Source organism: Saccoglossus kowalevskii, chromosome 4 (assembly GCF_978046115.1).
Source record: "Saccoglossus kowalevskii chromosome 4, keSacKowa6.1, whole genome shotgun sequence".
In the NCBI taxonomy this organism is placed as follows: Eukaryota; Metazoa; Hemichordata; class Enteropneusta; family Harrimaniidae; genus Saccoglossus; species Saccoglossus kowalevskii.
The window spans coordinates 13,499,019-13,526,291 of record NC_140644.1 but is presented as its reverse complement, the minus strand read 5'-3'; the positions used below and the strand labels follow the sequence as shown (position 1 = coordinate 13,526,291).

At 39.6% G+C, this 27,273-nt stretch overlaps 1 protein-coding gene and 1 long non-coding RNA gene across 2 annotated transcripts in view; one reads left to right on the top strand and one right to left on the bottom strand.

The window, feature by feature from the left end:
- Positions 1 to 751: 751 nt before the first annotated feature.
- LOC100375422 (uncharacterized) overlaps positions 752 to 27,273 on the bottom strand; it is a 29,167-nt gene continuing 2,645 nt past the window's right edge. Inside the window, exons 3-15 of the mRNA XM_085497811.1 lie at positions 24,596 to 24,629; positions 20,273 to 20,420; positions 18,665 to 19,489; positions 18,169 to 18,312; positions 13,935 to 13,996; positions 13,470 to 13,572; positions 13,222 to 13,307; positions 12,580 to 12,680; positions 12,371 to 12,441; positions 11,309 to 11,416; positions 10,959 to 11,150; positions 10,137 to 10,301; positions 752 to 8,829 (exon numbers count right to left, since the gene is read on the bottom strand). Coding sequence (XP_085353937.1) covers positions 3,466 to 8,829; positions 10,137 to 10,301; positions 10,959 to 11,150; positions 11,309 to 11,416; positions 12,371 to 12,441; positions 12,580 to 12,680; positions 13,222 to 13,307; positions 13,470 to 13,572; positions 13,935 to 13,996; positions 18,169 to 18,312; positions 18,665 to 19,489; positions 20,273 to 20,420; positions 24,596 to 24,629 — 7,403 coding nt within the window. The 3' untranslated portion in view covers positions 752 to 3,465. The remainder of the gene's footprint in view (positions 8,830 to 10,136; positions 10,302 to 10,958; positions 11,151 to 11,308; positions 11,417 to 12,370; positions 12,442 to 12,579; positions 12,681 to 13,221; positions 13,308 to 13,469; positions 13,573 to 13,934; positions 13,997 to 18,168; positions 18,313 to 18,664; positions 19,490 to 20,272; positions 20,421 to 24,595; positions 24,630 to 27,273) is intronic.
- LOC146746634 (uncharacterized) overlaps positions 24,678 to 27,273 on the top strand; it is a 6,141-nt gene continuing 3,545 nt past the window's right edge. The window contains exon 1 of the long non-coding RNA XR_014929092.1: positions 24,678 to 25,300. This is a non-coding gene — a long non-coding RNA (uncharacterized LOC146746634). The remainder of the gene's footprint in view (positions 25,301 to 27,273) is intronic.

Sequence of the window (27,273 nt, the reverse complement as noted above, 5' to 3'; positions counted from 1 at the left end):
TGACTGGAATTTTGTTCACAATGTACCTACCCCGTACTGATGTACTCAAGCTGTATTATTTACTCGTATGCACGCAAACCCCTAAAAATGTATTTGTCACGTGTACGCCCACCACTAAACCGCGATTTGCGATTCTATTAAAAAAATATTCCGCCGTGTTTTATATTAATATTTAGTCCGAGTTTGCGAGGCTGAGGGTAATAGAAAGGGGTAAGATACGGATCAGGTTATGTATCCCTTGCAATGCCTTACTTCATCCCTTTCCTTAACCCAAAACAACGCAACAAATTATACATCAAGTCAATTTTTGTAAGCTGTTATTCCTACTACCTTGAATTTAATTCGAATAAACTCAATTAAAACGCAACCCTCTATAGAATTGCTAGTTTGATTTAACCGCCACCAAATCGCAAGTAAACAGAATTGCGTTCTAATCGAACATAACGTAAATTCTTAAACACAAATCGCGGCTCAGTAATTGGCATACGTGTACACTCCCCTGCGACGGCATTTTTTTTTTTTTTGTGATTGCGAAATGTAAATTGGCCAAGATGCAGCTTTTCGATCAAAATGAAATAACGTCTAACCAGTTAAGCGGGAGGGACGTTTCCCAGCAATTTAATGAATAAATACCGTGTTCATTATTATTTGAGTATCACACTCAAATTACGATACGGGAAAAACGCTTCGTCGCAAGTCGGCGCTTTTTTTTAAAAGAAAGGCGTGTTGAGTACAAATACGCACACTCAGATTTATTACGAAACACTTGTAATTTTAATATATATTTTTAAAATATAAATAAGTAAGTACATGGAGTCTTAAGGTCATTATAATAACGTTCATAAAAACCCTATATACTGCCAGCTGTAGAGTGGTAACCAGTATATATATTCCAGCAGTAAAATATCAAACTGACGATTGCCTGAGGTAAAAATGGTAAAAAATACGCTTTTGATAAATGTATTAAAACAAAACAAACAAAAAATAATAATAATATCAAACAATATTCATTGCATGTTTCTATCATTCTTCTGAGAAAGATCTTACATAAATTGATCTCTCTGGCGTTTGACGTACAAGTAAATACTAATAACACGTTTTAAGAGTTTTGCACTGACTGACGTTGGGTACAAAATGACGTGATGCGCATTAAACTCGCGTTGATGTTATGCGCATTGAACGCATGTTGACGTGATGCGCGTTAAAACTCGCGTTGACGTTGTGCGCATTAAACTTGCGTTGACGTTATGCGCATTATACTGCGAATGCCAAACTCACAATGACGTCACGTGCATTTTACTCGCAGATCAAAATGACGCATGTAATAATGTTCCTTAAACTGCTCAATGCAAAACTCGCCATGACGTCACGTGCCTGGCAGACTACACAATGTGATGATGACACCATGTACTTCGGGCAATTCAGTGTGAAACTGGAGTCGGAAATTGTAACGGAAAGCACACTGAACGATTCGAGGTATCGGGCATATGAAATACAAATCGAATTATGAAATATATTATCGAAGGTTGGCATGCAAGAATCCATAAAGTATATATAATTGTCAAACGTTCAGAATATTTATGGATTATCTAACGTTCCATTGACCAACAGTCACACAAAAGTAATACCAGTTTTACTAATGAAACAATGACGTATATAATTTTATGCTAATAGTGTCAAAACACAAGAACTCATAAGTACGTATCAGCAATGACCGACTTCTATAGAAAGTAAAATAGAACGTTCCGAAATTTTCTCTCCCGGTTCTCCAAATGTCACAAAATTGAATAATGACACACAGTATTACATCGCCACAGTCGTCGCACCGCATCGCTATAGGTCACATGTTACGTATACAACGGGGGTAAAATTCAGACGCGCCCTGCGTGAGGATTGTGGGTATTTAGAAAATAAACATTTGGTTATACACTTTATGGTGTTTTGCCAAACAGCGACAACAGCAAATAAGCAGCTAAAATGGTATGAAAGACTGGCTCTCTGACTTTATATAATTTGTGTCGTCTATGTCTTTTTTTGAAACCAAAAAAGTCGAAATTCGGTATAAAGTTATTTCTCTATTTACATAATATAATACAAGCAGAACTGTAATTCCCCACTTTCCCGGCACATTGTCTGACGTCAACGTCCAGTTTTCGTCTAGGATGATACTAGAAGAGTCAAACCTGCATGAACCTACATGTATATTCATAACGTTAAAGAACGGTGGTCGTCGCGAAGCAAGTGTTTCAAATAAACAAACAATGCATGTGTTGTGTACGTCGCTTTGAGTCCCATATCGAACAGGACGCGGCGCGATGACCGCCGCCCTTTAAGATATAACTGACGGTCGGCAAACGTCTAAGCTAATTTCATGCACCGTAACACGTGGATACTTGTAAACGAAGGCACATAGTCGTTTCAGCTCACATCCGTAATACGGGTTGTTCTAATAGTCTGAAATGTCGTGTATTTACAACTGTTTCGTAGCCTGTCACACCAACGTATTGCTCACTTCATATTTATGTGACCTACTACTTCGAGTTCAAGTTATACATTTAAAGAAGGCACATATAAATTTGCATAATGTAAATAAACACATCAATTGAATAACACAAAAAGAAGCATTGCTTTCGATGGGAGAATAATTTTAAAAATATATTAAACAGGTATAAAATTTAGCTGGTAAAAAAATATCATTAGCAAAACCAATTCTGTCACGATTATAAATTAATTTGGTGAAATGTGTGACTTCGACAGATAAATGGAATGTTTTAAATTTACCAAAGCACACGATGGTATTTTGTTGTTTCAATTTTGTGTCGATCGATTGCCCGACAAAATATTAAGAAGAATTATGGAATTCTTTTACGCTTTTTTAATGAACAAAGTAGCTTTCCTTACTGGCGAGTCATGTATATATCTGCTTCCTCCATTTTTGTAAAAAAAATGTTCGTCTAGAAAGGAAGTGTTTTATGTTGCCGTGATGCATTATGGATAATTGTAGCACATCGAATAATCACCAATCACCAATGCTGGTGTATATGTGTTCCCGCGTGGCATTGTCAATTCACTCTGTAAGGCAGAGTCAGAAATTGGCCACCAATAGGTTGTCCAGTAATTAAACACTGGAATCAATATCGTCCGCCAAGTGGATCTATTCCATATTCCCACAGGTCTTCGTAGATAAAAATAGGTACAGCATATATGGATAACATCAATTGTACATGCTAGTACATGCACATCACGTGTTCAGTTCAGTTTTGTTAATGTGAAAATATATATTCAAACGTAGGTAAAACTTTTCCCAATGACAGCAGTATTACCGTAGGGTGTCACATGTATTTCCTGGCAATAAGGTGCTCCATCAGTTTCTTCCAAACCTTGGACAGCACAGCTCTATATTCCTACACATACTGCAGTCCCATTGCAATGTCAGTCGGTAACATTTTTTTTTTGGTAGTCGGATCAAACTTTTGTTTTCTTTATTTCCACGGGAAAAGGCCTATTTCCCATTCGTGCAGACATTGATGAAGATCTGGTCAAGCCTCCTGTTGTTGGTGGCACTGATCGCTGTCTAAACGATGTGCGTGTTGCTGGTGTTCCAAAATTAGATGCTGCTCTGCTCACTCTGGATGCAGGCTGTTGTATTCTCGAGGGGGTCGCAAGTTTTGCTGAGGTATTTGGGGTTGGTATTTTAGACATTGATGAGGGTGATTCATGCACTGGTATTTCCGGTATTGAATCTGGGAATGTGGGAGTTAGCAAATGTGGTTTTGTGTCCACTGAATGTGCGGTCAGTGATATGGCAGTGCTTGTTGCGAGTGTATCTATTGTATTGGATGCTGATATATCACCTCTTTCAGTGGTATGTTGAACAACTTCGCGTGACCCTGGGACTGCACTAGTTGTAGGTCTGGAACCTAAAGACTGACTCCTTTTCAACTTTGAAGGCTGATTTTTATCTGTTTTTTCAGATTTCCCTGTTAGTTTATTGATAAGCTTGCTCACCCTACTTTGTTTTGTTGGCGACTTAACAGGGATGCTGCTTTCCCCTTGGAGTGCTGGGTCTGGCCATGCTGCTATGGGAGTTTTGGTGATTTCTTCAAGACTACGATTTCTTTCACTGTCCAACGTTTTCAACACATCCGGATCTGAGATGTGATCTACCAAAGGTGTCAGTGATCCGGTCACTGATGAGACTGTCTCAGCAATACTTCTAAGGTACATGCTCCCACTGTTTGCTGAATGTTGTGAATCCAAACTATACGTTGAATCACTTGTGATGCTTTGCTGACTTCCTGAGGCTGAACGTTGGGGGCTTGATGTTTTTGATGGGCCAGGAAAAGGTGATGATGGTGTCACAGCTGGTGAAGGTGTTATAGCTGGTGTTATTTGGTTATGTGGTGAATTTACTGGTGAACTCGAATTACTTTCAAAGCTAGTGTTTCTACCTAATGACTGTTGCACAGCTTCCTTTTTCCATGCTGACTCAACATAGGTGTTATCATGTGTTGATTGTGGCATCATGTCTAATGTTGTTGGACGCGAAGCTGGGATGCTGGTCCCTTTTTTAGGCTGACCTTGATAATTATTCAACCCTAAACTGGCAGTGCCCATTCGTATAGTTCGTGGTGTTCTTGGCGACGGTGGAATCTTTTCTGATGGTGTAACCTGGCTGGTAGTTGGGCTTAAACGTTTCCCGGTTTTTTGAACAGGAGCTGGTATTTTTTTTCCAGTACCAGCCACTGGTGTTTTAGTGACTGGTTTTGGTAATGATGAAGTTTGTGGCGTCACTTTTCCACGAGAAGATGCTGTGGGTTTCATAAGTGAGTTCCCTGTGGATGGTTGACGTCTTTGAGGTTGAGGCTGTGGTTGTTGTTGTTGGGGGGTACTGCTCGGCATCATTTTTGCTGGTCCCGGAGGAGGTTTTCCTGGGGTCTGCTTGTCAGGTGGTTTTGAAGCTAATGGTTTCCTGAAACTTTTTCTTGGTGAAGGGGTTTCTATTTTCCTGTTTGCAGCTGGTATTGCATTTGGTCTACCTCTAATTGATCCAGTTCTGGCATTACTGAAATTTGATACTTGGGCAGGAGAGGCTGGTCTACCACGGATAGAGCCACTCCTAATGTTACTCAGGCTACCAGCAGGACTAGGTGTACCTCTTAAAGAGTTTCTTGGTGATGACAATCTTTTTGGAGATGATCCCCTAATAGATGATCCTGCTGGGGATTTTCTTAATGGCGGCGTTGTTGTTGACTGCCTACCACTAGAATCAGAATCTCCATGTCTATCACAGACTGGTGACGGTGTCGACTTCCTTCTTTGTCTAGCTGCTTCTATTGCCACATCTGTTCTGGAAGGCCCCTTTGGAGATGATTTTTTCACATTGGAATTTGTTGGCAACTTAGATTTCTTTGGTTCTGCTACTTGCATCAATTCTGCTTCTATGCTAGTTGTTGATGTTGCAGAACCTGGCCGCGCTTTTGGAAGACACTTTGATTTTGCCCCAGGTCTCAATCTTGCTTGCTTTTTTCTATTATCAACTGAACTAACATTTGAAATTGTGGAGCATGTGCTAGCAGCTGACCCACTTCGAGACAAATACCCCTTTCTGCTATCAGGTTCTGATGCCAATGAATCCAGAGAATCTCGACTGTTACTTCTGTTTCTTGCAGTTTTCTTCATCAATGATTGTACAGCAGTAGTAGGTTTCCTAGCAGAATTATATGTTGGCTTTTTGTTTTTGTCTGTCTTAGGTAACTGTTTAATTCGAGATGATGGATTTGTTTCTGTCTTTTGTTCAGCTTTCATAGACGATGATTTTGTTGGAGCAGTAAGCCTTGATCGTTTTTCTTCTTTCTGTTTTGAAACAATCCCTTGTTTCTCTACATTCTTTGGCGTACCTTTATCAGGCCTCAAATAGACTTCAAATAAAATTTTCTCTTTTGGTTTTGGTGATGTGGTTACAGGTCTGTCCTCAGTATCCTTATCATCGAAACAAGACTCAACATCACCTTCTTCACCGCTTTCAGAGTTACTTCCATCCAAACTGTCTTTGTCTGTTCTATCTGATGCTACACTAATATCAGCTGACTTTCGTTTGTTCAGTTCACTGTCCGACTCAATCATTAGAGTGTCACGGCCTGATGGAATATCGTTTACTGTAGGCTTGACAACCAAATTCTTTTCATTGTCATTGATATCCTTCTTCAAAACCACAAGAGGTGAATTGTCTACATTTGTGTTCATGGATTGTGGCTCACTTTGCTGGGTAGCATGAGATATGGACACTGTTTTTGATGGTTCTATGCCCTTATTCATTTTTTGAATCTTGTGGTCCTTAGTAATTTCTTCACCATTTTCATTCACATTTATTCCACTGTCAGTAACAGATTCTCTGCGTTTCATTTCTTGTTTCATTTCAGCAATGTCTTTGTTAATTTCAGCCTGCTGCTTGCCAATATTCTCCCAAGCCATTTCCTCATCATCTTCATTTACTTCAGGCTTTTGTTGCAGGTTATTGCAGGATTCTCCAATTTCTATCTCTTTTTTCTCATCATTGGTATCCTCCTCAATTACTTGATTGACACCTGTCAAAAGATGTTCAATCATTGTTCTATCCTTAGTTTTTCTACTCCGGAAGACAAAATAAGGAGGCTCATCACTGTTTTTGAAAAACTCATGTGCAGGAATGGGTTTCTCTTCTATTAGGCTGTCTTCTTTTATTGGTTGATGCTTATGTAATGCCATTGACGAATCCTCCTTTTTAGTGTCCTCCTTGTTTGCATGCAGGTCATTCATAGAAGGTTTTTGAATCTGTGAAACTCGTCGAATTCTTGGAGCTAAATCAGCTTTTTTGTTTTCTTCCTCCTGTGCTTGTTGTTCAAGTTGATGCTTATGAATCAAAGAGTCTTCTATGACATTTAGTGTTGACTCCACATTTATTTGATCAAATTTCATATGCAGTCTCTTCCTGGTTGTTGTTCGTGGCGACTCAACTTTTTTAGGACTTTCAACTTCACTCTTATCATCATCATCTTCCTTGTTTACTTCACTATCTTGTTCACTGTCTTGTTCACTGACTAAACTGTGTTTGTCTGTCTCATCAGCCAAATGCTTATTTTCTGTAAATGTTTTTTCCACTGCATTTGTGTCACTTGTCATAGTGGTAGTTCTAGTAGCATCCATATTCTGCATTGCCGTCTTAGCTGATGGGTTGAGGGTTTTAGAAGTGATATCTTGGCTCTTATTCTCATCAATGCTATACTTAATTTTCATGCCATCTTCATGTGTGTCTAGTTCTGTTGCATAACGAACACGGTAAGTGACTTTGTTGGCTTTTTCTGAAGGTTTAGGACCATCATCTAATTTGCTGATTGGAGTGGCAGGTTCAGATGAGGCAGGTTTCCCAATAACAGCAAATATGGAGCTTTCAACTTCAGATGCATTGATTTCACTGCGTGCTCGTCTTCTCTCCCTCTTGATAATTTTCTGATCATTTTTCACTGCTACCTCTTCGCTTGACACAATACCCATAGTTTGGGGTTGGAGTACTTCAGCAGCTTTTTCGTTCTTTTCTCTTGGCATAATCTTTCCCTCTTTGTTTTCTAATGGTTCTTCTTCCCTTGATAACCTTTTCTTCCATCGTTCTCTTCTGGCAATAGTAGACACAGCAAAGTCAGCATCATTAGTGACAGCAGTACGACGAACACGTCGTGGAGTTGGAGGAGGTGTTGCATCTGAGTCTGAATCCTTGCTAACAGAAGTACTCCCTCTAAGCACCTTATCAATATCACGACTTTCTATAACACTCCATGGACGAGGCTTCCTATCTCGCTTGTGCCTCCTCAACACCCCACCTTCTATGCTAGGTCTATCTCTTTGTAAATCCTTATCAACTTCGCCTGTATCCCCTACACTCCTTGGTCTTCTTAGTTGTGATTTCCAATTAGTGTTTTCCAAGTTATCTGTTCCTAAAGAGTCTGTTGTAACACCTCTAAAATCATTTCTGGTCCTTCGTTTTAACCGCAAGTCTGTTTCTGAATTATATATTTCTTTTTCACCTATTCCAATTGCTGCATCTACATCTCCACTACCGAGAAAACTTTTATGTCGTCTCTTTGCACCATCAAAATGTCTCAAGGCACGGTCCACTTCTCTGGCATCAATAGAACTCCTAGTCCTGCCTTGCAACTCATTCCTATCACCACCATCAAGCATATCCCTTCCAGGGGAGTCTGTTCTCTCCCTTTGATCATTTGTAAAATTTGGTTTAGCTTTCCGTCGTGACCTGCGCAGACTACCGTCTCTGCGGAAATCAGACTCAGCCTCCAAAAGCTCTAAAAGTTCATCATCACCAGGTGAACTGTTGATATTTCGAAATCGTCTACTGGATACAGAACCGAATGGTGAATCATCTTTACTACTTGAACTACTTGTAGAGTAAACAGAAAACCGTCTTTCATCTACTGGATCTTCCTTCCCTGTTTCAATAATCTTTTCCAGGCTAAATTGTTTTTGTCGCCCTGATCGTCGCAAACTATTTCTATTAAATCCAAATCCAACATTGTCATCTGCTGGCAAATTGGGAGAATTCAGTGGAATGCCATCAACAGACTGTTCACACAACTCGCCATATTTTTGTTGTGTAAATCCACTGCGAATGTCTCCCAATAACATGTCCACAATTGGTTTGTCATTGCCAGGTAAGGCACCGCCACCAGGCAAGCTTCCAGTACGAAACTGGCGTCGACGTTTTGCTGCTTCCTGCTCTTCACGCTGTTTTCTTCTAAGTTCTGCTTTTTCCTCTTGAATTTGCCTTTGTCGATTTTCCTAAAACAAAATAATATGGTAGAACCTTATAAAACACATTGAATATATTAATGTGTTGAAAAAAATATGTGTATCATTTATGTGTTTTTAATCAACTGCACCAGAATGAAGTAGTGCATGTGAACTACAATACCCAATTTTTTCAAGACAAAATAGAACTTGAAATTAGGTACCACCTTCCAACTTTATACACAAGTCCCCCATGCAACTCGCAAGCTAGGTTAGACAAAAAAGATCAAAAGTCTATTATAAATAGTAATGTTAATAGCAAGTATATCTGCATGCTCCAAGGAAAAAATAGATAAAGCCATGTGACCAGCAAGACATTTGAAGGTCAAAGGCAAATGCCACAGGGTAAGATAGTGTACACTTCGGACTTTCAGAACCAAGTGCGCCCTCTACAACCGGAAAAAGCTGACGCTGCATGCTATACTTGCTCAATTCCCCCGCTTGCGCAGGTGACAACCCTCCCGCTTTAACTGAATGAATTTTCCCAGGCAATTCACGACTATATACAACACACAGGGCTCAAAGCCCTACCCCGAAAACGGTATTTAGAAAATTATCAGGCAAACCGTACGCCTTCTCAACCAATCTTGTAACAATATTTATTTAATCAAAGCACATTGAACGATGGTTTGAATAAATGCATACAAAAATCAGACCACTGTACTAATTCTGCCAGGAACAAATCAACAATACGCATGATGTGTATGAATGATTTACATTTAAATCTAATAAGCATAAATCTGATTCTTTGAAATTACAGGGTCAGAAATATTCACGTTTATGATGGACCACTAGAGTGACGTAACAATGCCTTATTCGCGACCATTTTCCAGACGTCAGGAATACCTTTATAAACTTGTTTTAAAGACATACGAAGAAAGGAATAATATATTAATAGTCATATTGTCACGAAAACATACATATTTTAGCAATGTTGGTACGTATTTACAACGTATTGTAAATGCTGAAGTCAAATTAAATTGGACAATGTTTCTGGAAACGAATATAACACATTTATCAACTTTCAGTGGTAGAGGGCGCACTTTAGTTCTGAGTTTCGGAAAAGTTGCTCTCTTTGGTTTTGGTGTTCTGACACTGAAAAGTGTACACTAACCACACGGGGTAACCAAACATGTTTCCTGTCATAAATACGCCACCAGACTTAAGGCTGTGAGTGTAGATAGATATTGACATTGAAGAAATCTGGCGCAGTCTAGTTTGCGTTGGTAGCAGTAAAACCCAGCAAGTCCAATGCAATAATTTCGTCATCCGTATTGTCATCCGTATTGTAAACTCACCTCAATGGCTTTCTTGAATCGATCACAAAACGTCTGGAAGATTTTAATGCATTCTTCTAATTTGAAGCTTTTTTCGTCATCACAGAAATATTCTATAAGCTCTCCTTTTACACGTTCTACGTCACTCAAACATTCTCTGACGTATTCCAAATCCTCTTGTGCATTCTAATATTGAAATAAACAAAGAACAATGAAATAAATTAAAGTTCCCAATCTGTTGAGTGTATTGATTTCGTAAGAAGTACAAAGATATTATCTGACATGTATTTCAGCTGTTAGGATTAAATTCTCAAATTTTAATGTTAATTATATTTGTCTTTGTTTAACTTGCTCTACGGTCGTCACCAGCACGTGTTCGAATTCCATGTAAACAAACAAATGTATTTTACACGGGTTGTATACGTCGCTACAGGTCCTACATCGAACGCGGCGCTGCGCAACAACTGTAGAATATTTTCGATAATGCAATGTATAAAACAAATCACAAGACATTATTTAATGTGACAGAAAAGTGATAAAATATGTTGATTTTGGCAGTCAGAGGTTTTATGCATTGGAAGCAACACCAGCATTGGTTTATGTGGCTTGCAGTATTTTTTTTTTAGTTGGTCTCCCATAGTTACATAGATTGTACTTTGAACTACTATCGTGTTTTTTTAACAAACACATACATGTATTGAGGAACCAAAGGATGCCACGTGTATTTTTAAGATTGGGAGACTGGGAGACTTTAATCACGGCCACCGAATGCAAATAGCCGTATATTATCTAACCATAACTTATATTTAAACAACCTTGCGTAATTGATTACGTCATAATTACCTCCAGGAACTCCTGTAGCTGAGTTTTGACTACGTCCTCACTTTTTTCCACTTGTTCAAGCATCGTCGTAACTTTCTGGTCCAGTGCTACGAAGTCCGTTTTTAGGGTCTCTATAGATATTTTAGACGCTTTCTCGAGGTGCTTTACCTCATCGGAGAAATCTAGAAGACTTTTGTCTTTTTTTTCTGCTTGCTGTGAGTTTAAAGTAATGAAAATATTTAAATTTTTTAATTATTATTTAATTAATTATTAATAGCATTCGTTGATTGGTTGGTAAATTAGCCTAATCCCAATAATGGGCGGCCATTTGTAGTCTATTCATATTAGAATTGTGGTCTATGAACACTTACCATCACAACGTAATGCATGAAGTTCATTTTGGGCTTATTAGCTCTTGTTTCCACTAATTTTAATAATGAAGTTATCTTGAAACCAATGGCATTGCCTGCATAGCCACCCTAATAAGACAACATACACTTGATTAGTAAAGAACGATATTACATGTATTTCTAAAATTCAGGCTTAATTTAATACAATTAAAATAGACGACTTTTGGTTTTGAATACCATGTGATATTTTTGTCCGAGTACATCACACAGTCTGACCGCCTCGTACGTAGCAAGCCGTGCAATAATTACTGAAGTCGTCCATACAATATTTCCCTGTAACACCACTGCATTGCAGGTATGTTTAATTTGAAACTACAAGGAATCCTGAAAACGTCGCGATAGTTTGACTCATTTGTGTGTATGCACGAGACAGTTTGCCGTGCGCGTCATAAACGAGCTGCGAACGAGGCTACAAAGTGATGACATAATTGGGCGGAATACTAGTATCACGCGTAAAAGAAGCCTACAAATGATCTATGGGCATAGGAGCGTGGAAATTAATGGTTATAGAGACAAGACTATAACGTTTCACTAAAACAAAAATAGGGAATAGCTCTTCGGAACAGTACACAGCTAATGAATGCGTTGCTTGGCAAGTTGCTTTGGGGTCTCTGTTGGTGTTGATCCAGGGTGTCGATCGGTGAAATGACGCTGGAATTTCTCGTGTCAGTTACCAGAACACGTGTCTGTGTCTGCGTGATTTTACGCACATATCTTTTACCGAATAAATACAAATGTAATTTAAAATTACCTTTTCCAACTTTTGTTTTTGAACTCACTGAAAGAAACCCTCGCAGACCAATTAGCCGGTAACCTGCACAACATATTTATATGCCATACAGCTAGTATCAGTTTCATTGCATTAATATCTCTACACATTTTTGTAATAATATTTGCGTGAATAAAACCCGCTGCGAGATACACGGCATCTTATCACATTCCTATGACGTCCTTTATTTAACTTATTGCTTAGAGGCAAATAGAACCATTTTAGTATTGCATCACTATGGTAACGAGACTTACTGAGTTAATGAAGTTTCCGGTAAGGAGCACCAAATATAGTATGTCGCTCAGCGACTTGCTGAATTTCAATTCTGAAACAAACAACGATTTAAATGTAATTATTATACATTGAACACACACCAAGACTAATACTAGGTTAAATCGAATTCACTCTCGCGTAGTGACGTCATATACAGTGTTTTAATCGCAATGCATGGTTTTAATCTCACCTTTTGAGGCTTTGACTACGCATTCAATCGAAGGCTCTAGATAATCCAGTGTCGTTTCGAACTCTTCTTTTAACAGCATGCCTTCTATGCGCAGTTTGTAGCTACAGGCGAAGGTAAATAAGGCGTAATTTAACGTAAAACATTGTCTGGGAATGTGATCCTTCTAGCTTAGTACCAACGATATCTCGAGCTTAGAAAACTTTTGTATTTCATTGGTACTGTAGCGGCGTATAATGTAAATGACTATATATTAGCGAAAATAAATTCCAAGTGAAAATAAAGTGTTTCACAGTATCAGAGCCGAGGTTCATAGTCTCAAAACCGTTATAATAATAATGAACTCGTCGTCGCGCGATTATGGACGACATATTGTTTGAACATTAAAATAATCCAAAGTCTGAACAATGGTACAAATGGGATTGCAAAGTTGTCTCCCTGAATAAACAGATAAAGATTTATTGAAGTACATGTATGTTTCATCGTGGAAAGTAATAAGACTAGATTCCATGTAATAATAGCCAATAATAATTAAATTGTTTCCATCTATCCGTCACTGATAAGTGCTTCAAACAGAGTGCCGTATTTGACCCGAGTACGTACCATTAAATAAAACTGACCGACAAAGGTCACGTGAACACTAACCTTGATATGTCGACTAACATTTTTAAAAATTTCTCTGCATTGCCTAGTTTAGTTGCATCGCCGTCGAATGATTTAAGCATCTCAACCTAATCAAATAAAATAGGAAATATCTCCATGAAAATCGGTAACAAATTGGCCATTCCAAATCATCAGCCTGAGTGCTCTCACTGCAAAGATCGCCCTCACACGATCACTGCCCACACTGTAACCAATGTCACATAAATATCGAGTTAATTATGATCGCTCACCTCATCCGATTCTGGTAGTATTTTCAGCAGCCCTTTCAATTTCTCCGCTCCAATTACGTCACCCTTTCCCTCCGTTATTAACTGGATTATCTCTTCGTTTGTACTATTTAAACAACAGAAAGTATTATTATAATCAGTCGTTGTTTTTCTGCAATTAACTTGGTCAGACTTGAAAACTATGTCGATCGATTTCAGGGTTACTGGAGATGTAGGTCGATGGGCCGCATTATTAAAACATCACTGTTGTAGATCATAGTTATCGGACATTTCATTTTTATCCACTGGAAACCACACCATTAGTTCCAGGGGCACGATTCTCATTCATGCAATGAACGCTTTAAAGACGGATCGAATTGGGTTTTTGTGTTCTTTGATTAACTTGAAATCCGAGAGAATGCGAACTAGAACAGTGACAGGTGGAGTGGATCGGAGGGTTGTCTTGTGTTCTTTGCTATGCATGCTTACCTTTTGAATTGTTTCAAAAAGATGTTTATGTTTAGACTTCGCTTGCCGTCCAGTAAATTGATCTGTGAAGAGTGAAAGAAGTATAGGACCATCATTGTTTTAAAAGGCACCTGACTCTGAGTTGAGGCAGTCGTTTGTTTCAACGTAATTCGTTATTCTGGACAGTGTTTGGCGAGATGCATGGCCTACAGTTAGTTCTTACATTCCTTATAAATGAGGTCGCAATGTCTTAGTAAAACAAACAAGCAAATAAACACGCGAACATTGAACTGAAATTCGTATGTTATAGACAATCACGACCATTACTCATTGATTGGTCACAGAAAGTTATATACAAGTGCGCCTATCAAACGTGCGCCTATCATTGTCTAGGTGGTTTGAGACATATTTTTGGCTTATGTTGCTCACAACTACAGTATAATATTTAAAAGTTCCAGATAATGTACTTTACATTTTGGGATACGCTGCCATGATATGTACTTGCATGCCTATTCAGTTTACACCGAAAAATAAAATTTTAAAAAATTGTGATAGATTGGGGACGGTCGTATCATATTTGTTGACGCCTTAAAAAACGTCACTGCTTAATATTCAGAAGTTCAAAAATGTACCTTGACTAACCGATGCCTCTGAATTAACAGATTTGGTACTAACTTTGCAAAGAGAAGGAACGACTCATTCACACACACGTTTATCGGGTCAAGTACTAGTGAAAAAAGCACCGCCCCTCGATTAAACCGCCTTTATTTCTCACAGTTCATTAACGTGTACAGTCGCCCACCTTGACATATGCCCGCCAGCAGTGAACTACTAGTATTCTAACAAATCTTCTCAGCACTTGGTGTTTACTTTCTCTGTTTGTTTAATGTGGGGGCTTTCGTGAATTTCGTCGATTATTCCTTGAACAAACCGTGGTGCGAAAGTTTCAGTTAACGGTACATTCTACTCCCCATTTTTTGTATAGTGTTGCTCCCCGCACGGCAGATTTAGAGCGCTGGTTTTTTGGTAATTTTGCCGTGAATCATCCCAAATTCAAAAACAGGCTTTCGAGTGAATTCGCGGCAAAACAAATAACAAAGACACTAAACGTATTGACGCAGTAGCTTAAGTTCATTGGTTGGGAACTGCAAATATATACCACTGTTGTGTACCATTCAAGTGTCACCATGAAACCCCCTTTCAGCATTGGAATTGACGGGAAACAACGACGAGAATCGAAGCCACTGAACCGGTGAACAAATTCGGTTACGATGCTGATACCCTCTTTCTAAAAGTGTTTTTACATGCGAAATGAAGTAGTCTCCATACAGACAGGTCACCGAATCTGTGCTTCGTATAATCCCCACCAATTGTCCGTCTCAAGTGTTTGCTTGAAGCGGTATCGGCGATCAGGTTACCGTTACTGTGGTAACTAACGTCTTCTGGGGGGTAGATGTTTGGGTTCCGATGTCGGTAACATGGATACAACTATGGCCGATGTACTGATAACTCCTGTATTTACAGTTTGTGGTGCTGTAATGTTCCTAAAATAGTTTGTTTATTTTGACGAAACTCACAACGAATCAACTTCGGTTAATAAACACAAGTATATTTCTTGTGTTAGGTCTAGTATAGTTACACCATACTGACCAGGCAGTAACAAAAAATACGCAAAACTAAGCCAATGATCCGGGATAATACTACTGGGGAAATACAAACTAGCAGCACGCTCCTACAACCACCCTACCCTACGTGAATAGTAAGCAGTATTCCCACACATATGTAACCAATGGTTACCAACTACGCTTCGAATGTAAATTAGTTATCAGCGTAATCTGCTAGAACTATTTCTAAAGATGGAGGCGTTTGGCACTTGGAACTAGTTCATGTCACTAGAATTGTTGGTTAAAGCGGACACTGAAATAAACTGATCATGCTAACAGTTATCACCATCAATTTTCATTGGAACATTTTTAGCGTTGTTTATTTATTTAGACTTTGATGGCACTTTCGATCCCGACAGCCGGTGCCCTGGACACAACCATTTCTACAGGCGTGGTAGTAAAAATCATAGACAGTATGTACTTTGTTTTTCAATTTTTCACGGCTGTGTGTAATATTTCATAATGTGTGTATAATATTGTGCACACGGGAACGAAATTGTGTGTGAAATTTGACTAAAATTCACTTATACTGTGACTATCATCTCAGTAATGCGGTGGAGATAATATACTACTTCTATTTCGGATTAATAACTGTTCTGGTTATGCCGGTGATGACGTAACGCGAACTCTCAATGTTCACTTTGGTGATACGCAGAGCAGTCACTGCTAATAAACTACATTCAGAAATATACGTTCTTTTATTTCGTGTGAAGTTGAGTCAGTAGGGCATATAATAATTAATAACAAAAACAACTGATAACACAATGGTTAGTTAAAGTGGGGGAGTCGTCACTTGCGCATGCGTCAGATGACCATAGCGTGTCGTTGTTTACAAACAAGCGTCTACCCGTGAGCTTTTGCGTTTTTAGCGTGTGTTGTTATCTCGCTCGAGACTCAATTCCCGCGCGTGCGCAGGTGATGACTCACCCGCTTTAAGGATATTTCTAGACAGCAAGTAAAACACATCTTTAATTCGAGCTCCAGCGAATCACAAAGAATGGCGTAGCGTCACATTTTTCATTACAGTGGAATACTATATTTCGACCTCGAAATATTTTTAGTAACTGTTTGCATTTTTTGTAGTGATAACACACACCAACACAATGGATGTTGTTTATTCAGCGTTTAATTATATTACGTAATTCTAGTAGGTATCACGTGACATGAATAGGATGTTATAAGGGCTGCTATGAGGTAATGGATTATTATGTTTTAACAAATATGTTGTTTTTATGTTTTATTCGCGGAGGTTTACTACGTACTTAAGATCAAAAGATCACACGGAGGTCAGTGCATACTAATAATAGTTTCTGAAAAATATTGAAATGACAGGCTGATGGCATTATCTTTACGGTGTATGTAATACGATCACGAGGTTACATTAATAGAACTTACGTAATCGTAGAACGCGATGTACCACGTGACAGAAAGCATACCAATACAACGTGCGCAGACGATAAATAAATAGTCAACGCCAAGACATTTATAAATACGTCTGTCGTTATTTCGGGGTTTTGCTAACTCATTTGTTTGTTTGAATCGGACGTCTTCGTGAATAATTAATCATACGACGCTTAGAGACGTCATATGAAACATACGTTATTATTGCTGAGTATTGACAATATGCGCGAGACATTACAATGCATGCAACGAACTTGTCACTTTACTTACACCTGCCGCCCGTGGTGAAAGTGGAGATATAACGTGACTGCAGTCACTCGAAAAAAAATACATGATCATAATAATAAATGGCGTTGGGTGGTTCATAACTATTATTATATGTATGCATGTCTGTCTTGATGAACAACAGCCATGGTTTTACGAATTTCTAGGCTCGAGGCTGGATTTGCGTCAAGAATTATCGGAGCCGAAATCTCATATCCGACAGTCATGAATGTGCGTTGATTTTCCGAAAAAAGAAAAACCTTGTGCAGTTTAATTTACAACTGCTAGAAAGAAAATAAACATTAAATCCCAAGAAAGTACACCGCAGACCTAAATATTTACAGACTTACGTAAGTCATGTGAAAGGGATACAATTGCCTTTAGGGAATGGACAACAGTCGTTCCGGTAAACGTCACAGGGTCGCGACCCTTACGGGTTAATGCACAAAATACTTATCGCAGATGCTTTCACTCGACAGGAAATGAACACTTAACATCCCCGAAATTAAGAAATCAACAAGAAAGAAACGGAAAGTGTATTTCAGTTTAAACAAACCTATTTCAGTGATTCTCGTTACTTCAATTGTGGCTTCCACAATGATGTCATAAACCCGTCAGTGGGACAGAGCCAATTTATGAAAGGTACTACCACAGATAATGACAATAATGAACTGGTAAACTAGGGACTAGAATAAGAACGTTTTTGGTTTCGGATCATTCTATTTTCAACCACGCTTTCTGACAAATTAAACCATTCCAGGGCTTTTCAAGCAGACGGTAAATGTCAGTCATAAGTGTGCAATAGAATACGTACTTAGCGGGAACGTTCTAAATTATGCCCACTATTGTGATCAAGCGATCTCACTTAAAGTCAAAAAGTCAAATAACATTACCATAAACATTTGGACAATTAAATCTGTACATACCTCAGTCGATTCTTTCTTTTTCTTGAAGTCAGTCTCCACGCCGCCCTTTACAGTTCCGTCTTTAGACAAAGCTGGTTTTTTGAGTTTTTCCTGGCAGAACAACTCTTCGACTTGATCCCAATCAACTGTAAACCCGTTGCGTGCCTAAACAGAACATAAATGTGATAATTTTGGTAGTTTAGAGTCACGAACTTTAAAGCGCGGTGGTCGTCGCGCAGCGCGTGTCCGAATTTCATGTAAATAAACAATGTAGTTTACACGCGTTGTATACGTCGCTATGAGTTCCATATCGAACAGGACGAGACACGACGACTGCTGCCTTTTAAAGGCCGGTGGTCGCAGCGCGTGTTCGAATTTCGAACAAAGATACAATGTATTTTACGAGCGTTGTATACGCCGCCATGAGTCCCATATCGAACAGGACACAGCGCGACGACCACCGCACTTTAATATGCAAATTTTTGAAGCGTGCACATGGAAGTACAATATTTCTTACCTGAGATACATTTGCCCAAATATTAGTTTTTCCCTCGCCCATAACTGAATTTGCAGGAAGTTTGCTCCAATTCAGGGTCCGCATTTTAGTCTTTGGTTTGGCTTTAGGGATCACAGGGGACGCGGGCAGTGTCATATGTTTATAGCCCATTAGTCCATGGGGCGGCGGAGGTCCTCCTGGTGGCGGAGGTGGTGGTGGCGGCGGGCCACCCATGCCAGGCATGGGAGGAGGCGGAGGGGGTATTCCTCCTAATGTCGATAAAGATCCCATGAATGGAGGAGGCGGAGGCGGAGGAGGTCCGGGTGGTGGTGGTGGTGGTGGTGGTGGTGGCGGCGGTGGTGGCGCTGGGAGCTCAGCCGGTGGAGATGATTCGGAACTAACACCTGAGTCCGTACTATCGAAAGTTCTATTAATCCCGTGAGTTAAGTTCGTAGCACCAGCGTGTTGTGTGGATATGTTTGAAGCGTCCTTTGCACACATTCCCGTGAACGCTAACGGCGGAGCACATGGGTTAACCGACACTTTCCGGACCCTCTGTGTGGGTGTAATAACATCAAATCTGCTCTCCGCGTCATTGTGGCAGGCACAAGAACAGTTACCCTGTTTCCCGGTTTTGGGCTTCAAACTGTCGACGACCTTTTCTAGTTCTTGCTCTCCCGTGGAGAGCAACCGGTCACCGTGTTCCCGTTTATCGATAAGTGTTGCGCGATGTACTAATTTTTCGGTAGTTTCCCAGATGGCATCACTAATAGGGTCCTTATTGTCCAGACGCAGTATATGTTGTAGTATAGTCAGGAAGGTTGTTGACTGCGGGCTGTCACAGACCTAGTAAAACAGAAGAAAGTTAAACGGGATCAATTTAGTTCATAATGATGACCGAAACTCACCGAAACGAACCCGCAACATGATATACGGGAGTAGTTGGTACGTCGACCACACAATCGGATGTTCTAGTGTATTACTAACCATCCACCAACTTACAGATTTTGACATTTGAAACTAAATACAGTGAGATTAAATTAAAGTACGTCGCAGGGGTTGGGCATTTTTATAGTTCAAGGGTGTGGGATGGTAAATTACTCATCTATCCGTTGGCAATCAAAGATGATAAAGGAAAAGAAGACAACTGGAGTGTGACATTACTGACATTTTAGGCCATGTGATTCACAGTCTATGCTGTAACATGAGAACGCATCACAAAAACAGAACGTATAGCTACCTACTCCCCAGACGGATGCTTAAATATTGTGAAATGTTTACAAAATACTAGTAATATCGGCCCTATAAAACTGTAACACGCCCACCTGCAGTGCAGTTCGGACTGGACGTAGAATTTGAGCAAAATGCTAAATCGCACTACCGTGTACTTTAGGACCCCCCCCCCTAGAAACGGACACGGACTTTATAAACGGGTAAAAAACAACTCTTTAAACGATTCATCCCTCTATACTATATCCAGATTCACTTCATTCCAAAGATGTTCCCCGCTATTGTGGCCGTATGTACTACACACAAACAACACATGCTAAAATGTATTTTTAAACAGAGTCGAAATATATATATATATTTATATTTATATATATATATATATATATATATGATATTTACCTGGCGAAATATAGCGTGGAAGACATCGAGGTGATTATTCAGATCCACTCCGTCAGGGCCAGACAATTGTTCTTCGTCCTGGGCCTTCTGGTCATCAAACACGTCCAACTGCACAATGAGTTCAACGTCGTCGTCTGTAGTTTCGCGTCTGAATAGAACAAAAATAATAAAACAAGCTATTAAAAACTTCTACTCTGCGGGGATTGTTTAAAATACTCACTATCCAGACATGTGTTACTGAGATAGTTTAGAATAGTTTAGCAAGCACCCCAGGACGGATAAATTTTAATTTAAACAGAAAGACTCCCTAGGACGACGAATTCTAAGTTGACCTCGTGGTCATGATTGTAATTCGGTCTGGGATACACCTAATTAGATTAAGATTGAATCAGTTAAAACAAATCATCTAAAATCAGAAACTCGGCAATATATTCTGTCGAGTGGGGGGGGGGGTAAAGCTCACAATTGGGGTTGACCATTAGAAACTATGGAATCAGAGATGATAAAACAGCAACTATGCAAAATATAATCTTCCTGGATTTTTGATCTAAACGCGTTTTTCTTTTAATTGATTACATCAAATATATATTTTGTCATAAATATATCTATTTCTGAAAATTCTTTTCGAAATTTTCTCAATTTAGATTTGTTTTTTTCATCCCCCCCCCTCCAGTTTGTTATGGTCACCCCCTTATTTTATTGTGTATTGTACAGAATGTCCCCGGCGGATACTTGTGTCTTGTATATATATATTGCACTCAACAACTTCTAATTGCGATTTAACACAGCGATCCACGATTCTCGAATCTGTGACGTTGTTTGTTGTACTGTGACGTAGATACTATGAGGTGTTGCAATATTGGAAGTCATTGTGGGGTTCTCCCGGGTTGTGAAAAGGTCGTACGGGCGAACTCAAAATTGACAAAGGCACCGATGATCATAAAACTATCCGCGTCTAGACCGGAACCATAGGCACTGAAATCTTTAGTTTCAGGAAATAGTAATATCTTACTCGCTATTAAATTGAAGTTTGAATATGTCTGGTGCGTCAGTCTTAAACAAATCACATGTGCTTTCCATTTACAGGTTAACACTGGGGATTTATTATTTCAGTTGATATGTTGAAATGTAAGTCGGCGTCGTACAGGTCCTACATCAAAACATTCTCCCATCTGCTTTACTTATAATCCAGGAGTGTTACATGGAATAACAGATTCCCATCCACTGGGAACATTTGTTTGCAATTGCCAGACTCGAAATTGGACGGAAAAAACAACAAGACGTACTGATGTGACACAGACACAAATACCCCGTGTCCTAGCAACTGCAGTCGTGGGTTACCTTACATCAGTATAGGCAAATAATAGTACGCGTGACATGATCTGGAGATTTGCGCCGTTAACACATTGTCACGGAGGGTGACTTACTAGTAGTTGTTAGTCGTGCTATAGCTGTGAATGACAGACACGATATCATTGTAGTGACAGGCTAAAACGATGTCGTGGTGATTGACTGGTACGATATCATAACGACTATTTGGCGTACGATGTCGTAGTACTTGGCTAAAACGATATAGTAGTGACTGCCCAATAGGAAATTGTAGTGAATATCGGTACGTTATCGCAGTGTCTGCTTAAATATGATATCGGACTGGCCGATACAATATCTTAGTGACCGGCTGAATATATATGGTGACTGCCCAGTACGAAATTGTAGTGAGGCGGCACGATATCGCAGTGATTGGCTGAAACGATATCTTAGTAACTGTCCTACACGATATTGCAATGATTGGCTAAAATGATATCGTAATGATTGGCTAATACAATATAACCGTAGTGATTGGCTGGAACGATATATTAGTGAATGGCCTACAAGATATTGCAATGATTGGCTGAAACGATATCTTAGTGATTGGCCAATACGATATGTCATTAGAGCCAGTGTTGTGTTAATAAAGTTCAAGTATGTGACACAGTTCCTAAATATTATTGACTCGCAGGTCTCGGCACTAAATTCTTGGAAAAAGCAGTGAACTGTCCTCTTCCGCGGTCGGGAAGGGGGCATGAGTAGCGTCTGTGTTGTGTCAGCTAATCAAGCGTACGTGTGATTCCACAGCTCACTGTTATTTACCCTCTATTCATGTAGGTCGTGCTCACCCACCCCTTTCACAGTATGCAGTATCAGTTCATTGTTGTGTGTAGGGTACGGCGACCAAGCGCGCCACGCCCGTCGGCATGGCAACCACCACGATGTTGCCATTATATGGTGAAGATGTGTAACAATTAACAAAACCCGACGATTCCAGCGCGGCCAACCCGCATAATATATATGTTACGCATACGTATAAAATTATCAGTATGGGTTTCCCAATTATTTAACAACATTTAATTTGGGGTTTAAAATGAAAGACATTTCGTGGAATTACCTTGAAACTTTAATTAATTATTTAAAATATTGTTAATAAATGCCCAGACATGTGTAACAACAATACCGCCGACAGCAATTTATTATATAGCTGATTGTGAACACGAACAACACCCCGGGTTCATTGTGTTAACAATACTGTTTAACGCTATTAGTCATTTGCGGCGTGTTTCAATACAAGTAAAACATCTGACACGCGCAGTACTAATTTATAACGCTAAATGTCGACAGGTTGGAGTGTATAGTTTTTTTTTACATTTAATTCTTTTCAATTGACGTCAAGTCGTTTCATATTAAAACTACGGATATGTCACGAATTCTGTATTTTAACGCCGTCAATATTATTGAGTTAAGTAGTAAACTGGCCAATCGTTTTGTTTCATTTATAAATCGTTCAGCCCACCATGGCATCGCGCCACCTAGCGGATGTACATCAATTTCGCCTGGCAGTAGATTCGTTTTATTAGAACCGAACGCAGTCGCTTTGAGGCATGGCCATGAAATGTGACAATGATATCCCAGCGAATATTCAGTAAAAACTATTTCCACCATATTGTCTGGGTAATGAGTAAGAGCATTTTACACATACAGGCTATCCATTTCACATACCAATTGATATTATGTGTGACTCAGTTTAGGATGCAATAACCGAAATATTCCGATATTAAAAAAAAACTAATAGCCATCGAAAAAAAGCTAAATCTGCAGCGAAGGAAATAAAAACGGGCTTCTATAGTTTCAGAATGACTGATTTTAAATAGCAAAGCAGCCATCTACATCGCCGGGCCAAAGGTCGCCACATCACAAAAGAATGAGATGTTGATGAAGGAGTACTCGGTGCTCGGAGTACGTTGAACTGGGAAATTCATGAATGGAGAGACATCGTGAATTGCTGGCGTTATTAATTAACATAAAGACGGGTTGAATCACGACAGACGCGAACAATGCATTGTTGCTATATTCGTGAGATGAGTGATTACGTCATCGTACTGAATATCCAAATTGATGGCGGAGGATTTATTTATTTAAGATCGAGGGAGCTCGGTCGACCAGTGTTTGTGTACACAGAATACCTAGTTTCAGCATCAGACAATACGTACCCCGAATACCATTACAAATATGTCAATTTTCATGTTTTATACTTCTCGGATCTCCCATTGTCGATTCCATACAAATCGCCAATAATAGGGAAATTGAATTATCCGGCTAATAGAACAAAGAGACGTCTGCACTCGATTTGTTTTATCTGTATTGTTGGTATGCAAATACCAGGTTATAGTAGGGGCCATGGTTAGGGAGGGGGTATTGACGAGGGTGAGGAGTAATAACGAAGCCAACACCGCCGGAATAAAATGATCGTTGTTCGCGATATTATCAGATACACCAATCGCGCATAGTTGCATTTATCCACGTGTCATTTATTGTGTACACGTAAAATAACACAATTCGAAACGACGTTTTTCCTCGTACCAGAGGCGTCAAAATATTGCGTGTGAATTAAAAAACAGTTCGTCCCTGGTTCAGTGTTAGTTGTGCATCTTACCGTGTAGTATGCACTCACAACGCACGCTAAGGCCTTTCAAACACTGGTGAACTTGATAGCAAGCCCCTGTGATTGGTGGCATATTCTGCCTAAAACGGTTGATTGAACTAATCCAGCTTTGTTTATATAGCGAATACAAAATGCTCTTATAGAAATAGTTTTCTTAATGAGTTTTTTTTTTTGGCTATGTATTACTTCCCAGGCCACTATACGCTGGAAATGGAATGCTATGGGGGATTAGATACGGGCGGTTTGGTTCGTAATATTGCTGTTATGGAATATTGGGGGCGAGGGAATATAAATATTAACGATGGATTTGTATAGAAATTGTTATTTCATAATAACACGTTACTTACCTGATAGCAGCTAGGACATCGATAATGCGAAGACCTGCAAGAGAACACACAGAATTATGTAAGTGCACACCACAGTACTCACAGCGGATGACGTAACAACGTGTAAAGATGCCATCTTTTTTTGGTTACACCGTTACTGAATTAAATCATCATAATGATGTGTTCGTTTCGTTCATAGACACTTACATAACGTTTTAATCTACCAGATCCACCTAAGCCCCCAGCGATGTCAGATGCCGAGGATGATTCTGAACAGAAGCCTCCGAATCGATTGAAAGGAATTCAGCGACGATGTCAACAATAATAGCCACGCTGCTAACGGAGATACTTACACGGAATACGAGAACGTTCGGAGTGACTCGACGCCTTGTTGGGGGTCGAATCTTTGTTAACAGGGATGTGCAAAGAATGTTCGGCATGAAACGGACACGATATAGACATCACTAGAGATGAAAACTGTCAAGTAAACCCTGGTTGATTTCACCACAGCTGGGTTTCCCATGCACTGCCTATTTCATCCTTAATATCGGCGTGTAGCCATCGATCAAACCGACACACCCCAGAGGCCCTTACACACGAAAACCACAGTCTGCCTCTGTGTAATAGCGTGTCCAATTAACTCATAATTCGACACGAAGATTCATTGTTTTGCGATTTGTTTCCGTTTTGCATATTTGCGATCGACGGCTGTTCAATTAAAAAAAGGTATGTGACTAACCACAAGTACTTATGATTTATTTTACATTAATAAGATTTAAAAGCCTGTCCCTCTCATTGTTGGAAATTAGAAGCATAGAAAATTCGTTCATCGGAATGAAAATAGAACTATGTTTCAACAGTGAGTCATCACATTTCATCGTTGCTCACAGACATGTGTTCAAAATATTTTCAATACACTTTGAAAATGAAATCTCGAAACTCGACGGAGGTCACAGTGGTGGCAGTGTATTTCGACACACTTGACTTGCAAGCAGCTATGCAACGTGCTTCGCGGAGAAATAACAATCCTCACACAACAGCGAAACATACAATAGCCGAATCAATATTTTTAATGCAGCAATGTTCTGTATTTGACCTTTGACCCGCGAAGCCCTGTAACGAAATTCCGACTTTCTCGGCGAAGGGTGATTAGGGTTCGGCCCTATTCTGTTGTCGACACAACAAGCAGTGCACAGACTCTTTTACTCACTATGTTTTCTGTCAAAACTAATGTTTTGTCAGCGTCTGTCACGAATTTCCCGCCAATGCGTTAGCAGCAGACGACACCCACGAGTGACATTAGAATCACTGCGAAGACTTTAGTGTGCAAGCTTTCTGCTTATCTGCGTAAACTGCATGTTGGTAAATAACCCAGGCGGACACAGGAAGTCCACGTATCCTATAGTTTGCATTAAAGAGGCCGTATATCTCACTATTTGGTTGTTTTAGCAGATTAAGAGGTTGAGCATATGAGCTACTACCCCAGGCGCTGGAGGTTGTAATGTTCCGCTCGCCCGGTAGGATGATGCTATACATAATGTTGTTTGAGTAGCATTATCCTACCGGGTGAGCGGAACATTATCACCTATAGCGCCTGGGGTAATGAGCTACCAACGAAAAATATATGCGACGAAAATGCACACATTTGTACCCCCCCCCCACACACACACACACCGGCCGGCAAGCCAAATTAACATATTTGACCACAAACATTTGATGAACAAATGAAAACGCGAGTTTTCAACTACCCGTGTATAAGTGAATCCAGACGCATGCGCAGTTTAGAGTTTTTCGGTATTATCAGTATATAACACATACTGCTATTTTAGTGCCTGTATGGTCAATACTATAATAATTTTAGCAGGATGAAATATAGAATAAAAATTATAGAAACATAGTCAAAAATATTCTAAGCTATCTTCATTGCATCTTTTAAATGTTTAATCCAATTTAAATTCCTTAGTGTTCCGTTGTGTCATAGGTCTACCAGTGAGGCCACTTGCACTCTATATTGACACGTAGTTGTTTTGTTAACCTGTCTCTGTCAGCCAAGTGGTCAATTAAGTTTCATAGTGGCCCGGTCTACGGCTGAGTGATAGTTAAGAACTCTCCCATACGAGTTCACTCTCAACCATTTCAATGAAATGTATATCACTTTTCAAGTACTCTCTTTCACTTTTACAATTGACATTTTTTTAACAACATAACTTATGTAAGTGTTGGTAAAGCTTTAAAATTTATGAAGCGTCCAGTGCGACTAATTTTCCAGTGGAATGCAACCGAAACAGTCGATTCCATCTATTGCAGCTGCAGTCAATACCGTGTCTGTATTGTAAAAGCTGTGTTGAACAGGTCGTTGGAAAATTGTTGCTTTGAAGCGTCTGGGGGCAAAGGTCACCAAACAAACTTAGAGACTTGAACACGGTTACAAAACTATGGGTGATTTGTCTCGAAGTGCTTGCTTAGCAACGACGTGATCTGATTTTGAGAAACGATACGTGACGGTGATACTTATTCAACCGTTCTAAACTTATAGTTCTTCAATTTATTTTGTTCGCAATATCAGTCCTATTTTAGGGGGTATACTAGTATGGTACCCATTTGTTTCAATATCCTAGATCCAAAAAGGCCGCCGTGAATGCGAGTTAATGGTACGCGACAACTTGTGATATTCGTTCATCAAATACTATCTACGGGGA